Raw genomic sequence first — 16,544 nt, 5'->3', positions numbered from 1 at the left:
CTTCTTTTTTCTATAAATTCTACCAGCGCGTTTAGAAAATAAGTTACGCGTGGCAGCTTTAGAACAATGTTTCCAGCCGTAAGGCAATGAGCGATTTGCGCAATGTAAGATCCTGAGTGTTAATAGTGTTCCGGATGTAATGCGCGAATGCAACGTACCGGGACGATGGGAGTTGTAAACCTGAACACTTCGTATTAGCGATCTCGCGGCATGGCGAACGAGGAAGAAATTCGACGCCACAGGCGCAATATATTGCTGAGCAATATTTGCGGAAAATATGAAGGAGATACATGTAACTGTAGCGCGTGTTTTGGAGGTAAAATTCTCACGCGTTTCGTCGGTTTGTCACGTTCTTGCGATTTATTTCGAATACGCCCGCGCTCGTTGACAGCATCGACAAAACAAGACGAGAAATATGGGGTTTCTTTATCGGTTGGTTATGCAACATTTGATATGCATCTATAATTGAATCCGCGCACGTGCATGAATTTTTCAATCATTTTATCATTTTATTTAACAACACGCAGGAAATAAACGTTTCCGCGGTGAGATGTAAATTTGTCATCAAATAAACTGCAATTTATATTTGACTCGGGGCACATACAAAGATATATTCGCGCGAAGCATTTTGTCGTGAAGAGTAAAAGTCGCGAAGAAGGGAATCTTTCGGAAACACTTACTTAGATGAGTGTTCGAAAGAGTGAAGCGACTTTGTTTGCGCGCGCTCACGTAGAGAAAGATATTTATCAAACAGAAATATACGAATACGTGTACACGCATATAAGAATGCACAAGATTCAAGACAAGTAATTCGTAAAATATTGTGTGTATCGGTATTATAAATTATCGAAAATTTAAATCTTGTTTTGGTCTTGAGCGAATCTTTAGTAAAAATATTAACTTATTTTATCTTGTCTCGATTTTATTAATAATTTTTACTTCATCTTTATAGTAATATAAGGTAGTTGTGTTTAGGCGCAATATTTATCTACAAAAAATTTTCATTTTCATTTTCGTGACAAATATACTTCGGAAGTGATACATATACCGATCCGGTGGTGCCTTATTGTAATCCCATACGTAAAGGACCGCATGAGTGCCTCCTACGTATCCTATCCCTCGTCGTTCACGACATGGACCTTGCCTTTGGATTTCAACTAGGGCAGTAATTTTCCCCAATGCCCGCTCATCACCATTGTCGTCCACCAATTCAACCTTCTCTTTATCTTTCTCCCTCTCTCTTTCTCTCGATGTTCTTATTCTATTTATTCCGACCTATACCGCGTGATCTCGCTGCGGCAAAGGATGGAGGAATACATCTATCAGATACACACGAAGTAACAGACGATGATAATGCTAATTAAAGTAGTAAGCGGTTAATTTATCATATCACTACTCCTACTATTATGTTTGTATATCCGTAAATCGTATTATGAATTTGAAAATTTTATTTTTTGAGTATCTCTAATTTGACACATATATTCTTTATACCTAAGTAGTTTCGGACATATTTGAGTATATTTCATGTATATTTAAAAAAAATCATTGTATTATCCTTCTTAATATAAAATATTGTACTTAAAGACAGATACTTAAAGAACTATAAGTTCAGGTTAGAGATGAAAAAAAATTTATATATATATATATATATATATATATATATATATATAAACTCACTCGCATATTTAATGTATTCTATTCATTTTGTTAATGTCAGGATTAATTGTATTGTTTTATATTATAACGATTACTAATTTGTAATCTAAACTTTATAAATATATCGAGCTCCTATATATTACGATAACGACAGTTTCTCTACGGTCGATTAATTTGGAATTAACTCGATGTGAAAGAACGGATCTTCAACCATAACATCAAATGATCGCAACCAATATATTAACTTGCATAAAAATTAGTGCCATAAATAAAAAATATAAAATAAATATCTTATATGAGTAATACAAGATATAAATAACACTTCTTATTTACTTTACATATTAAATTCTTAAAAAAAGATAATTATTTATGATGTAAATGAACATATAATATAAAATGTAAAATATATTTATCTTGCATATAGAGAATACAATTCTTCAATCAATTTTCTCTTCGAATGCTCTTCCAAAAGAATTGTCTTTATAAATAAAAGCTTTATATACGAAAATGGAATAAAAAGCATAAACAAGTTTATACTTATTGACTTCTGTCGATATGTAAGATAACCTATGTTACGTATAATCAAGATGATATTTATATAACAGTACGTACGTTCCATATACTGTCAAGTATGCCGACAAAACCATCAGTTTATGATAGTCTTTTGAAGCGATAAGTTCGCGATTGAATGCTTTTGGTGTTAAATCTGGTACTAAACCTGGCTGATTCAACTAATAGGATTCAACTAATAAGACTTTAAATATATAATAAAATATTTATCTTTCTTTCTTTAAATGTGCATACAAAATTTTGTGGAGTAACAGGTAACGCTATTTACAAATAATTCTATTTTATAAAAGACATTTTCTTTAATTTTCAAATCGACTAACTTCTTTTATTGTAAATATTATTTTTATCTTTTGCATACATTAGTTGTTCGAAATTCATCGAACATTAAAAATTAAGGATCGAATAATTGCATTCGATTAAAAACGAGAGTCGAGGGCCCGACCGTTCATTTGGCGCCCCTGGCCGCCGGTAGCAAGATATCGCTTTGTTAGCGAAAATTCAAAACAGCCCTCGTCCTTCTCGAAAGATCTAATAACAACAAACAGCACATTAGATCGTTAAATTTAAACGTTGTCTCAGCCACCGTGAAGTTCATGAAAAATCGGGATCTTTCGAGAAGGGCTTGGGTATAAATTGACGCGATCGATGAGCACTACGCCTTTTGTCGAAATGTCTCCGACGCGCTCATTTCGTTCTCGAATATTAAAAACGCTCTTTCCTTTGCTCGCGGAATATAGTGATTCTCGCCGTTGCTTGCGGATTCTAAAATTCAGCTCGAATTTTTCTATCTTTCTTTCGCTGTTAATTAAAGGACTGTGAATTTAGTAAGACTTTGTATTTGTGAAATAGAATAAACTTTGTACATAGATATATACATATATATCGGGACTTTTCCTTCTCTTTCTCTCGTGCCGCGCTCACTTCCCGGTCTTTTCTCGCGCTCTCGCAAACATTAGTATTAATAGAAATGAAAACTTTTACGCGTTTATTGTGACAGCATATTTCGACCATTTTGATATATAGAAAATATAAAATCTTTAAGCTAAATTTCTTTTTGACAATATAAAATTATTGTACAATTAATTTTATATATTATAGCTATAAAATTATCTTAAAAATGTATAATATTATCTGTATTTCGTTTTTAAAATATTTTCTATAATGAATGTCTAGGATCAATAGGATACGTTAACTTGGATATGTAATAAACAAATGAACAATAAACAATGAAAAATTAACATTTTATTAAAAGATATGTTATAAAAAATACTAACATAGGTCTTCTTCAAACTTTTGTCCGAATGTTTGATCCAATTCGCTATATCATCAACATTTCAAATATTTGATAATATTTGATTTCCGTTATACGTTTGTTGTTTATATGTTTTTAATACATTTCTTACTTAAGAAACAGATTGATCTTGAGAATAACATGTTAGTAAATATACAATCCGTATCACGTATAAAATCGCGTTGTTGAGATTCCTATTTCTTATACATTTTAATGCTTAAATTCAACATATTAAATTAAACACACACACACACACACACACACATATATACATACATATATATAAGAAAAAAATTGATATTTCCAAAATTTGTTATGTATGTCACAATATGCAAGACAGCGAAATATGTAATTGTTCTAGAAGAAATCTTAAAAATAACTAAATTTTAAATTAGAGTTATGCCTATTGTGTTTGTCCTTTTTGGAATTTCCTAAATACGTCCTTCATGTCTCCTAATATTCAGATCCAAGAAAAATATTTCATATGTTGTTTCAATAATTTTTATATTTATCTTTTCTAATCATTCCTTTATTTATTAAACTATATTATTTTATTCTTTCTTTACATTCATCGTATTTTCTTATAAAGCGTTAGTAAACTCTTGAACGTTTTTTCACACAAAAGTCGATTGAATTGCATACCCTTTATAAACAGTTTATAAACAGTTTATAAACTAGTTTTTAATGAAGAAACGTTTTTTATAGATATCCGAAATTCAACATGATATTCTTAAAACTATTATTAAGTAGTATAATATACCTTGCTGTAATGGCAATAGCGAGTCCTATGGATGATGAAGAATCAAAAATCAAAGAAGTAGAAATCGATGAAGAATCGAAGATCGTGCGCAGTGTATTAAACAACAAATCAAGCAATATATCAGATTATATATTTCCGATACATTATAACATGAAGTTAATGTTTCTCAGTGATTATCTCTCTAGCGTATGCATAATCACTTTAAATATTTCTTATGCAAAACAATACATAAGTTTTTATGCACCGAATTCAATTAATATAACAGCAACAACATTAAAGAAAAATAATAGTACGATTTATGGAAAAATATTAATAAATCCTGTTGAAAATAATATTGTCTTGCTCGATTTCGGTGATGTCTTGTTATCTGGAATGTACGATCTGCATATAGACTTTATAGTCCCAATTCATATTGCAAGAGAGTCCTTCGGAACTCCGTACATAAATAAAGATGGAGAAGAAGAGTAAGTAGAAGAACATATTGAAATATCAAATTAAATTGTATATTTGTGCAGTCTTACGCTTATAATTATCCAATATTAGTCATTATCTAAAGCATATCATTAAAATACGGCAGGTGGTTAATCGCAACAGGTATCCAGCGAAGAAACAGGTATCAAACGAAAAAACAGCAAATATTTCCATATTGGGACAATTCAGAATTAAGAATTAATTTTATTATTTCCATAATGCATCATCGAAAATACAAAGCTTTGTCAAATATGCCGATACGAAATACTGAATTCACGTACTATAATATGATGTGGACATATTTTCACGAGACTCCTTTAATCTCCATAGATAGTGTAACATTTCTGGTATCCGGTTTTCATCAGTCCATCATCACGCGTGGTCAATTTAATCAAGACATATGGTTCAGACCACAATCGGAACCGCATCTAAAATTTGCGCAAACTGTTATTTTTTTCTTTAGTTCATACATGCATAAAGTTTTGGGGACAGCCATTGAGCAGACCTTTGTTTCACTTGAGAGCAAAGTAAATCATCATGTCGCAATACCGAATTTACAAGATGATATCAAACATACTTTGGGTTTCATTTTTTATCGGTAATATATATAGTTAAAAATAGATATATTAAAAACTAATAACTTTTAATTACCTATCATATTATAATCTATTTACATAAGAAATTATATTAATATCCAAAATTTTTCATACATATTAGTATAATTATTCATACATTCAATACAATATTTCATACATATTAGTATAATTATTTTTAGAGAAGCAGATATTACTTATAATGAAGAATTAGATCCTGTCGCATACAAAACGATAGTTGCGCGCTTAATTGCACGTGAGATGGTACAAAAATATATTAAAAATCTGTTGGGACCAACTTACTTATGGCTTCATACATGGTTAAACGAAGGATTTAATGTATTTTATCAAGCATACATTATCGATGAGGTTATTTTGCTACTAACATTATTTGAATACACAGTCAAATGATTAACAGTTTAGTAATGTAGATAATTGTTAAATATTTGTGCAAATATTCTGTTTTATTTCTTAGTTATAAGAAATGATAATCTAAGTCTTTTAAATTTCTAGAAATCCAGTAAAAGAAATTTAATAAGAACTGAATATATGTTTATATATTAAAATTATCGCAGAAAAATATATTTACTCACTCAAATACACATAAAAACTTTATTCCTAACAATAGCACATAATAATGCTATTTTTGATATGTATCAAAAACTTTTTCTTTTGGATTATTTATGATTAGTTATGATTATATCGAATTGATTTTAGGTTCTGCCAAATTCCCGGATGATGGATCTGTTTGTAGTTCAAGCTCAGCATGAATTACTCTATTTAATTACTTATGTTGTTATAAATTCTACTATAGAATATAATAGTTATCCTGAAAAATATTTTCACTCTTCTCTTTCTGCTATCAAAGGTATGCGTATAACATTGCATAATTAAACAATTAAATAATTATAAATTTCTAAATGTTAATTTCATAAAAAATGAGAAAAGTCATTTATAAAGAAAAGACCCTGTACGATTCTTATGAAAATTGAATTTTAAAGTTTGCTGAAATTTGCAGAAACTCTGGAAATAAATAGTTTATGTGGCGAATCAAAAGTCACATTAACCGCGATATCGTTTGATAGAGCCATTTCGTCACTACAAGCGTTCAAATGTCGAAATAAGATATTATTTCATTACTACTGAGGGAAAAGAAATAATGTATTATTGAGTAGAATCACACACAGACACACAGTTGATTACTTTTATTAATATATAGGTATTATATTTACGTGGAAAAAATATAAATGCATTTATATATAGGGTGTCCATAAATTTCCCATCCACTATATTTCAGAAACGGTTCAAAAATTATGAAAAACGATGAAACAGGTATTCAATTATTTTGAGAGGCTAGTTTTTTAAAGGAATTAGGGAAGTTCTACCTCTTCCCAATCCGAAGAAGGAGACTCGGAAAAAATCCATATTACTATACTTTTAACTAATTATATTTTATCAAATATCAAATAGCATGATATAGCGACGGCAGTGTTGATGCGGCGACACACATTTTTTCCATGTAAATATATTAGTAATATGTATTAATAAAAATGATCAATTGTGTATCATTCTAATATATTATTTACTTTTCCTTAATAATATTTATATATCGCCTTATTTCGATATTTGAATAAATTGACTTTTAGCGACAAAGCGACTTCATCAACCAATATCGCATTTATATTTTGACATTTGTTTAACTTTTATTACGTTTTCACATAAACTATTTATTTCCAAAGTTTCAATAAATTTCATCGAAATTTAATTTTCATAAGAATCGTGGAAGGCCCTTCATTTGAAAATTTAATTTTATTATTATTATTTTTAATATATTTTATTATAATAGTAGCAATAACAATAATAAGAAAAATATCTAACTAAAATTTAATTTTTATATAACTTTTATATAATTTTATAAATTGTAATTTTTTTAAATTACAACTATACATGTTTATATAAGACTTCAAAATATCATAATATAAAATATAAAACTATCTAATTCCTTATAATTGTCTAAAAAGAAAATTTATTACTTTTAACAAATATTTCATCATTCAGTATTTATCTATTATTATAAATTATTTCATTGAAATGTATTTAACAATTTTTTATAGCTGCTTACTTTGATTTAATTACACAAATTTTGTGATATATTTAGTTTTATTAGTTACAGATATATTCACAAACCTTTATTGCGCATTGCAGTAAAGGGATTTTAAATATATTAAATTTTTTTCTTTTAAACATTATAGGATCCATTATATGGCGCATGTTAGAACGAACATTGCCACCTGATATATTTTTAAAGGGACTTGAGGAATATTTGAACAATCAGTAAGTATAATGTATTGTAATAATATAACGTAATGTAATAATATACATCATAGAGGAAAAGGAAATCGAAATATATAATAAATTTAATAAGATAATTTATTCTATTGTAATGTTTATACGACATAGAAATTTGAAAGCTCAAATTTATACTATTTTATAATTATGAATTTTTATGAGGATTAAATTTTAACTTGAGTTTTTCTTAATATATGTACGATAGAGATTCATATTTTCTAAATTACAAACAATTCAAATTGAATAATATTTCAAGAATATAATTTTACAAATATAGAATATAAACTCTCAAATCTTAGTAATATACAAATTAAAATTATTATTCATTCAGTCACAGTAAATGCTGATACAATTATTAATAGATATATTAATAGATATATTAATTTATACTTATAAATATTAATATATAAAAATATATAATTAATAATTAGGAATTTGGCTTAAATAAATAAACAAATATTAAATCAAAATTGGTATAAGAGCCACAGCGCAGTAGTTAGGACGCACAACAGGGGAAGAAACAATACTTCCTTCTTATTGTTGTTTATTTCAAATCTAAACACTACAAAAATAACGAACGTTTCGGATAGTCTTTGATCCTTCTTTAGCACGATTAATAATAAAACAAACTATTGCATTGTAAAAAAGGAGAAAAGTTTATCTTCTCCTTGACGCGCGGGTAACGTGAAACTGCATCGCGCGGAGATCTAGCAAGCCTGTTGCATCCAAAAGTTCATCAAATGTATTAAAATTTGCTGTGTAGAATCGCAGCAGATCTAACAGATCGAGTAAAAAATTAATTATCGATATTATATGTGAATTCCTTTTTATGTTTAAAATTGGTAATTGAAAGCATGACTCACCAGAGTCCAAACTTTTCTTTTTTCCATCCGTGTACAAAATGCCTAAAATAAAATAAAGTAAATTATACATTTATATATATATATATATATATATATATATATATATAATTTAATTGATAAATAAATAATAAAAAAGAAAATTATAATTTATACATAATTTATTTTCGTACTTTAATTTATGTACTTTAATGTAACTCCTACAGAGATAGAAATTTATGAACTTTAATATAATTTATGTACTTTAATGTAACTCCTACAGAGATAGAAATTTATGAACTTTAATATAATTGTATATATATATATATATATATATATACATATATATATGTATATACAATTATATTAAAGTTCATAAATTTCTATCTCTGTAGGAGTTACATTAAAATACATAAATTAAAGTACGAAAATAAATTATGTATAAATTATAATTTTCTTTTTTATTATTTATTTATCAATTTTAATATAGTGTTAAAATTATCATAATGTTAAATCCTATAGAGTCAGTGAGCCTGAAGCAACAACTTCCGATCATTTATGGAACGCTATAAGATCTAAGTTGATTGAATTGGATCCAAAGTATGATTTTAATATAAAAAACACAATAGATTCGTGGATTATGCAGAGATGTTTTTCCGTGTTGGAGGTGACGCGATATTATTCTACTGATGTTGTAACCGTATGGGTGCAATTTTGCGACAAATTAGATGAGAAACAATATTATATACCTGTTACTTATACTACGGGGTCGAATCCCAATTTTACTATAACTTGGAAGTATATTTGGTTAACACCATGGCATCCAAATGCACAAATCTCTCTTGAAAAAAATGAATGGATTATTTTCAACTTACAACAAGCTGGTAAATATTGAAATAAATTTATATTTTTATTGTTTATTTATATTGTATATAATTTCAACTCATATATATATTTTAGTACATATGTATATATGTGTGTGTGTGTGTGTGTGTGTGTGTGTGTGTGTGTGTGTGTGTGTGTGTGTGTGTGTGTGTGTGTGTGTGTGTGTGTGTGTGTGTGTGTGTGTGTGTGTGTGTGTGTGTGTGTGTGTGTGTGTGTGTGTGTGTGTGTGTGTGTGTGTGTGTGTGTGTGTGTGTGTGTGTGTGTGTGTGTGTGTGTGTGTGTGTGTGTGTGTGTGTGTGTGTGTGTGTGTGTGTGTGTGTGTGTGTGTGTGTGTGTGTGTGTGTGTGTGTGTGTGTGTGTGTGTGTGTGTGTGTGTGTGTGTGTGTGTGTGTAATATATATCATGTTTGTAAAAAAACCACTTTATATTAGTATAAATTTTTTTACATATCCAAATTCTCAGAATTGTTTTATTATTATTTACACATACACACATATGTATATATATATATATATATATATATATATATATATATATATATATATATATATAGGGGAGACCGGGGACAAAAGTAACAACGTCATGAAAATAACAAGTCTCGTAATAAACTACACAATATGTTGAATAATTTATATTATATAATCAAACGCGTACGCCCCGATTCTCTTCCTTTTCAGCTAATTGTTGTAGAACGATCGCGCCGGTGGCACATGCAGGAGTGAAATTAGTGTATTTGCATTATTCACCTAAGTATTTCTTGTTTTAGGTTTTTTGTATTTATGTCTAATTAAAGTGTATATATTGACATAATTATTTGCCGGTGTATTCTTCTAAAATGTATTCATAAGTTTTTATAGTTGATTTGGCTAAGTCTTGCATCATATTTAGGTTATAATGCTTTTATTCTAAAAATGTGTTTGGGGACAAAAGTAACACGACACTCTGTGGACAAAAGTAACACGTTTCAATGCTTAAAGTATAAGGGGCTGGTCCCATAATAACTGTACCAAAGATGATTCTTATTATGTATGCCATAATTGTGATTCGGAATAGATACCAATCTCTTTTGTATAAGTAGTTATCATGCAATTTTTACACATTATTTAGAATTAAACTATTATTTAGACTTAAAAAGGTACAAGACTGGTATGATATTAAGTATAATTATTTTATTTCTTCACGCCCTACAACCGCGTTGGCTCCTTATTGCCTCTTATTATTCATTTTAATTTGTTAATTTTGGGGAGCTTTTAACTTTGTGTATTTTTATATAATTATTTTATGATATTACTTATAATTATTTTGCTTAACGAAGATTATTTCTTTTAAGTTTTTCAAAGATGATAAAAATATTTATTTTATTTTTTATTTTAATATAATATAATACATATTTATAAAAAAAGTTATTTTGCTTAATAAAAGATTATAATAAAAGTTGCCTTAAATTGAAAAAAGTCATATTTATTTTATTTTTCCAAAAATAAGAACTGGTACTCTTATCCCCAGACTATGTTACTTTCGTCCCAGACCCCCAGGATAAAAATAACAATCAACGTACTTGCGCAAAGCTATAGTAGCTCTTTAAATATCTATCATTTGAGATTGAAGCATAGGTATAATAATAGAGCAATAAAAGAAGTTTTTTAACATATAATCTTTTTTTTATATCTCTAACGATAATTAATTAGTGACCTATAATACAAAAAATGTTACTTTTGTCCCCGGTCTCCCCTATATCTTATCATATATATCAAATTAGATATCATATATGACATAAGTTTCAATTAAAAATAATCATGAAATGTATTAAATCTCATATATATAATATAAGATATAACAAAAGATTACAAGAATATTGAAATTTTACCAATATATTTGAAATTTTTATTTCTTGCTGTAATATATAGACTCGCTGATACAGCTTTTATGATAAAAAATAAAAACGGAAGATGAAAATATCTCTAATTATAATAATATACTTAATATCGAAATATCTTTAACATTTCGAAATATGTTTAATTACTATATATTATTTCAAAGTATTTAATAATCAACAAAAGTAATTTATTTTATAACAGGATATTATCGTGTCAATTATGATATTGCGAATTGGCGAAAAATTGCACAATACTTAAATTCTTCAGAATATGGTAATATACATGTTCTCAATCGCGCGCAAATCATCAATGATGCGTTTCATTTTGCGATAGAGAAGAAACTTGAATTCTCCGTATTTTGGGAACTCGCTTCTTATTTGGAACAGGAAAGAGATTATATAGCATGGTATCCTATGTTCAAAGCATTTGAATTTTTGTCGAATATCTTACCATTCTTGGACTTTTATCCTGAATTCGAGGTGTATATATATATAGATATAATAACAGTTTTTTATAAAATAACAAAATGGATATTTATAAAATATCCTTTACACCAATTATTTCTACATAATATAACGATTTCGTATCATAATAATGAATTTTTTAAAAACGGATATATGTAGTAAGCTGGAAAAGAAATTAATTATTTATTTTTCTTTTGTATCAAAAATCAGAAATTTAAATTCAAAAGGCGTTTACATATGTTTTTTTCTTTAAATTTACTATAATCACATTTTATAAATTTTGAATTTTTCATAAAGTTATTTTCCTATAATAATAATACTTTAGAATTTATATGCTAATTGATGATCAATTACGTAATTAATAATGAGTGTTTTAGGAAATTATAAAACACAGGATAACAATTATCTTTCTTATATTAATTTTCTTCCGTAGTATTAGAATGTATACGGTGTTAAAAATGTACAAACATTTTGCAGAGAAATTGACTTATAATTTTAAGATCATTTTGTTACATTATATAACACTTAATAATTTAATACATAATAACCCACTTGTAAATGCTTGTTTTATAAAAAAATTAATTAATTTAAACTTTAAAACACTTAAAATCTATATTGATATGCCACAGATTTAAATTAAGAAAATAACTGATCATACATCAAAGTCATCGATACATCAATATGCATAAACTAAAATATATAAAGTGTCTCGTAAAGCTTGATCGCGCGTGCCTCGACTCTTATTTTTTCATTCCTATGTGACACTAGCCGCTGACACACATACCGCGCATATCCTACGATCTAGCCTCACGAAACGCGCGCTTATTCACATTTTTAATTAATATTTCAATAAATTATTGCGAAAATTGCAGAATGATAAAGGACCTGTCTGTTCAGTTCATTGCGTTTCACCCACTCATGAGCGTTAGCACAATCTTATGGAATTTTTGTATATCGATATATATGTGTGAATAATCCATTAGATAATATAAAATCCATACTTCTTTAGATGATAAAATACATACACAATTATTCACACACAAATAAGAAATTGCTAAATCTGGTTATTATGTTATTGATGCTACAAAGTCACATAAATATTAAAGAAATATAAAAGAAAATTATCTAATAGAAATGTTTATTTGCGCGTACATTATATCTGTTCTTGTAAATAATGAATAAACTAAATTTAATGATAGTTATTAAATTTTAGGGAGCGCTAAAGTTTGATTTTATGCCGAAATTAAAAATTAATTATTGGAATCTGTATGACGAAAGTAACGTTAACGATCATACTAAATGTTTAAAACAAGAACTCGCAAAGTGGATATGTATTATAAATGAAAATCCTTGTGAAGAAAAATCTAGGAGTCATTTGAAATGGCATCTAGCAAATCCTGAAGAAAACAAGTAATTCTTTTCATAATACTTGATGCTTTGTAGGGATATTTTTTATATTCTGGATATGTTTGAGAAATTAGTTATCGCTTATGTCAAAAATTATTTATAAAACACTAAAGAAACTATTAACACAATTTCGTTAGAAGATTTTTATTTCCTTTTTGGACTATGTTCTGTAGACTTTTGCCTGGATGGAAGAGGTGGACATATTGCAATGGTTTGAAAACGGCAGATCGTGATACATGGAGTAAAATTTTTAATGGTTACATGAAAGGAAATGATATAATTGTAGAATGTCTGGCTTACAGTAAAAATTCTGAACTTATAATCAATTATTTAGAAATTATCACAAACATTGTGATAATACCACAAATTTTAAAACCTTTGTATACTCTAACTCATATTCGGCTTGAACCGATAGAGCGAGCTTATGCCTTAAATGCCTATGTTTACCTTTCTGTTCTTGAGAGGAATACTAAATACATGTTTACAAGTTTATTAAATAATTATAAAATAATAAGACATAGGTAACGATATTATTTGATAAAGAGATATTATTTGATAAATATACTGCACATAGACGTGAAGATTTATTGTACGAATTAATTATAAACGTATTGTTTTATTCTTTATAGGAAAGTCAATGAGATTGTAACATTAATTGTTATAATTAACAATGCGTATTCTAAGGAACAGTTGGTTGAGGTAAATTTTAAATAAATCAAATTTCTACATTATTTTAAATTTTTATTTTAAAATTTATTTTTCACAATAATTGTTATATATTTTACATAATATTTTTCATGAATTTTATTTATAACAATACTTTGCATGTGTGACAGTGCAATTATTAAATACGAAATCATTTATTGATGATAATCATTAAAATAATCCAATTTAGATAAAGACATTTGTAAAAAAGGAGCTGAACAATTCAATCATTTCCAATGTTGAATACAAGATAGAAACACGCTGGTCGGAGATCGAAAAACAGACAAATTATTTTCGATCTTTATTCAACAATTGAATAACTAAATCTTTAAGACATTAACTGTATAGAAATTAAAACAGCATAAATGATTGTAATAATATTTGTAAATGTATACACTTAATTATTCACTAATGTCATATAAAAGTTAATAATTATTTAATTGTATTGAATCGATATAATATTAATTATACAATATAATATTAAAAATATTTTATTGTATAATATTGTATAAAAATATTATATTATATTACAATATAATTTATATTATGTTATGTATTTATATTATATTAAAAATATTTTATTGTATAATATAGTATAAAAATATTATATTATATTACAATATAATTTATATTATGAATATTATAAATATTTTTAATATTATATTATATTACAAAATATAATTTATACTATAAATATTATGAATATTTTTAATATTATATTATATTACAATATATAATTCATATTAAGAATATTATGAATATTTTTAATATTACATTATATTGTATATATATTTTAAATTATATTATTTTCCTGTATTATAAATTTAATATACAGGCTGATTCTGAACAAACGTTTGTCTTTAAAATACCAAATTCTTGAATGAATTCTAAGACGATTTTTCCTCTTGCAAAATTTTGCCCGGAGCTTAATTTTTATACTATAAAGAAAAATAGTTAGTAATAGAGAGTGTATACGCACACACACACATACACACACTGATTGTTACAGTCATCGTGTATAGCAATCAGCTGATCGCGGCGAGCGCCCCACGTAATCGGCTATATCGCGCCGTCCCTACCTACCTCTTGTACTCGTTCCGTAAGTAGTTAACTATTTTTCTTTATAGTTTAAAAACTAAGCTCCGGGCAAAATTTTGCAAGAGGAAAAATCGTCTTAGAATTCATTCAAGAATTTGATATTTTAAAGACAAACGTTTGTTCAGAATCATCCTGTATAGACGTTGATTATATATTTGCGTAATGTTTATTTTATACACACACACACACACACACACACACACACACACACACACACACACACACACACATACACAAATATATATATAACTGAAACATTATGAATTACTACGAAATATCTCAACACTCGAATTCACGATTTATTAATTCCAACTTACATGATATCAAAGATATTGGCAAACTAGTTGGTTCCAACTCAAAAATTGCTGTAGTTTTAATTTTTTCATATTAAAATTTTTACTCTATTTTTACTCTATTTTTACTCTATTTTTACTCTATTTTTACTCTATTTTATCCCTCAAATACACGAATCATACATTAAAATTTTTGACGGAAATCGTGAGGCATTCTGTATATATGTATATAATATATATAATACATGTACTTATATAATATTTAATTGAAGTTTGATTATCGATTTTGACTCATATAGCAATAGCAATATTCAGGAAAATATTTAAAAGCAGATAATGAATATTAAATCTAGAAATAATAATATATGTGACATATGTTGGCTTTAATTGAAATTTTTAATATATCACACAACCGAATTAAATTCAATTGACACATAATTTAAACAAGAACACTATAATTACATTGCGATATATGTATTATATTTGCACAATTTTATTTATTACATTTAAAATAACATATTTTATCTATTCCATACTCAAATTGTTGAAATATATTTAATCGACTCTTAAAGGAATTTTAGGCACTTAAATTATTAAATTACTAATTATTATTAAAATTTTTTTTACAAGGCAATTGAATGATGTCAACGATACAACAAAATTGAATCATAGAATCAATTCGTACTTATCATAACTGTTACTTAAACAAGTATCGTGTATGAAAAGTTTGTGGAAAGTTTATGTTGACTATGTATGTTTGATTTCTTTATCCCGTCCATCATTATCTAGCCCTCGGCTTATCCCTTCTTTTTTCTATAAATTCTACCAGCGCGTTTAGAAAATAAGTTACGCGTGGCAGCTTTAGAACAATGTTTCCAGCCGTAAGGCAATGAGCGATTTGCGCAATGTAAGATCCTGAGTGTTAATAGTGTTCCGGATGTAATGCGCGAATGCAACGTACCGGGACGATGGGAGTTGTAAACCTGAACACTTCGTATTAGCGATCTCGCGGCATGGCGAACGAGGAAGAAATTCGACGCCACAGGCGCAATATATTGCTGAGCAATATTTGCGGAAAATATGAAGGAGATACATGTAACTGTAGCGCGTGTTTTGGAGGTAAAATTCTCACGCGTTTCGTCGGTTTGTCACGTTCTTGCGATTTATTTCGAATACGCCCGCGCTCGTTGACAGCATCGACAAAACAAGACGAGAAATATGGGGTTTCTTTATCGGTTGGTTATGCAACATTTGATATGCATCTATAATTGAATCCGCGCACGTGC

The 16,544-nt window shown here is 27.6% G+C and overlaps 2 protein-coding genes across 3 annotated transcripts in view; both read left to right on the top strand.

The window, feature by feature from the left end:
- The window catches only part of Nachralpha4 (nicotinic acetylcholine receptor alpha4), a 222,758-nt gene that overhangs the window by 57,763 nt on the left and 148,451 nt on the right, over positions 1-16,544 (top strand). The window lies entirely within an intron of this gene.
- Positions 4,239-14,183, top strand: LOC145974951 (aminopeptidase N-like). Its single transcript, XM_083105091.1, has 11 exons — positions 4,239-4,741; positions 4,855-5,346; positions 5,524-5,710; positions 6,059-6,209; positions 7,594-7,675; positions 9,052-9,413; positions 11,493-11,770; positions 12,969-13,165; positions 13,336-13,683; positions 13,792-13,861; positions 14,058-14,183. The coding sequence occupies exons 1-11, from the start codon at positions 4,239-4,241 to the stop codon at positions 14,181-14,183; spliced, it is 2,796 nt and encodes a 931-aa protein (XP_082961217.1).

Source organism: Camponotus vicinus, unplaced genomic scaffold, assembly GCF_025532165.1.
Source record: "Camponotus vicinus isolate PSW18456_S1 unplaced genomic scaffold, iyCamVici1.0 SCAF_7, whole genome shotgun sequence".
Taxonomy (NCBI): domain Eukaryota; kingdom Metazoa; phylum Arthropoda; class Insecta; order Hymenoptera; family Formicidae; genus Camponotus; species Camponotus vicinus.
Note: the sequence above shows the minus strand (reverse complement) of the source record. Positions and strands in the feature narration are given on the sequence as shown.

What these genes read in the sequence shown, in the direction of transcription:
- LOC145974951 (XM_083105091.1), top strand. Translation starts at nt 4,239, where the DNA reads ATGATATTCTTAAAACTATTATTAAGTAGTATAATATACCTTGCTGTA. An exon ending in TTCTCTTTCTGCTATCAAAG is followed by an intron (nt 6,210 to 7,593) that starts GTATGCGTATAA and finishes TAAACATTATAG; the next exon opens with GATCCATTATATGGCGCATG. An exon ending in GCAAATCCTGAAGAAAACAA is followed by an intron (nt 13,166 to 13,335) that starts GTAATTCTTTTC and finishes TATGTTCTGTAG; the next exon opens with ACTTTTGCCTGGATGGAAGA.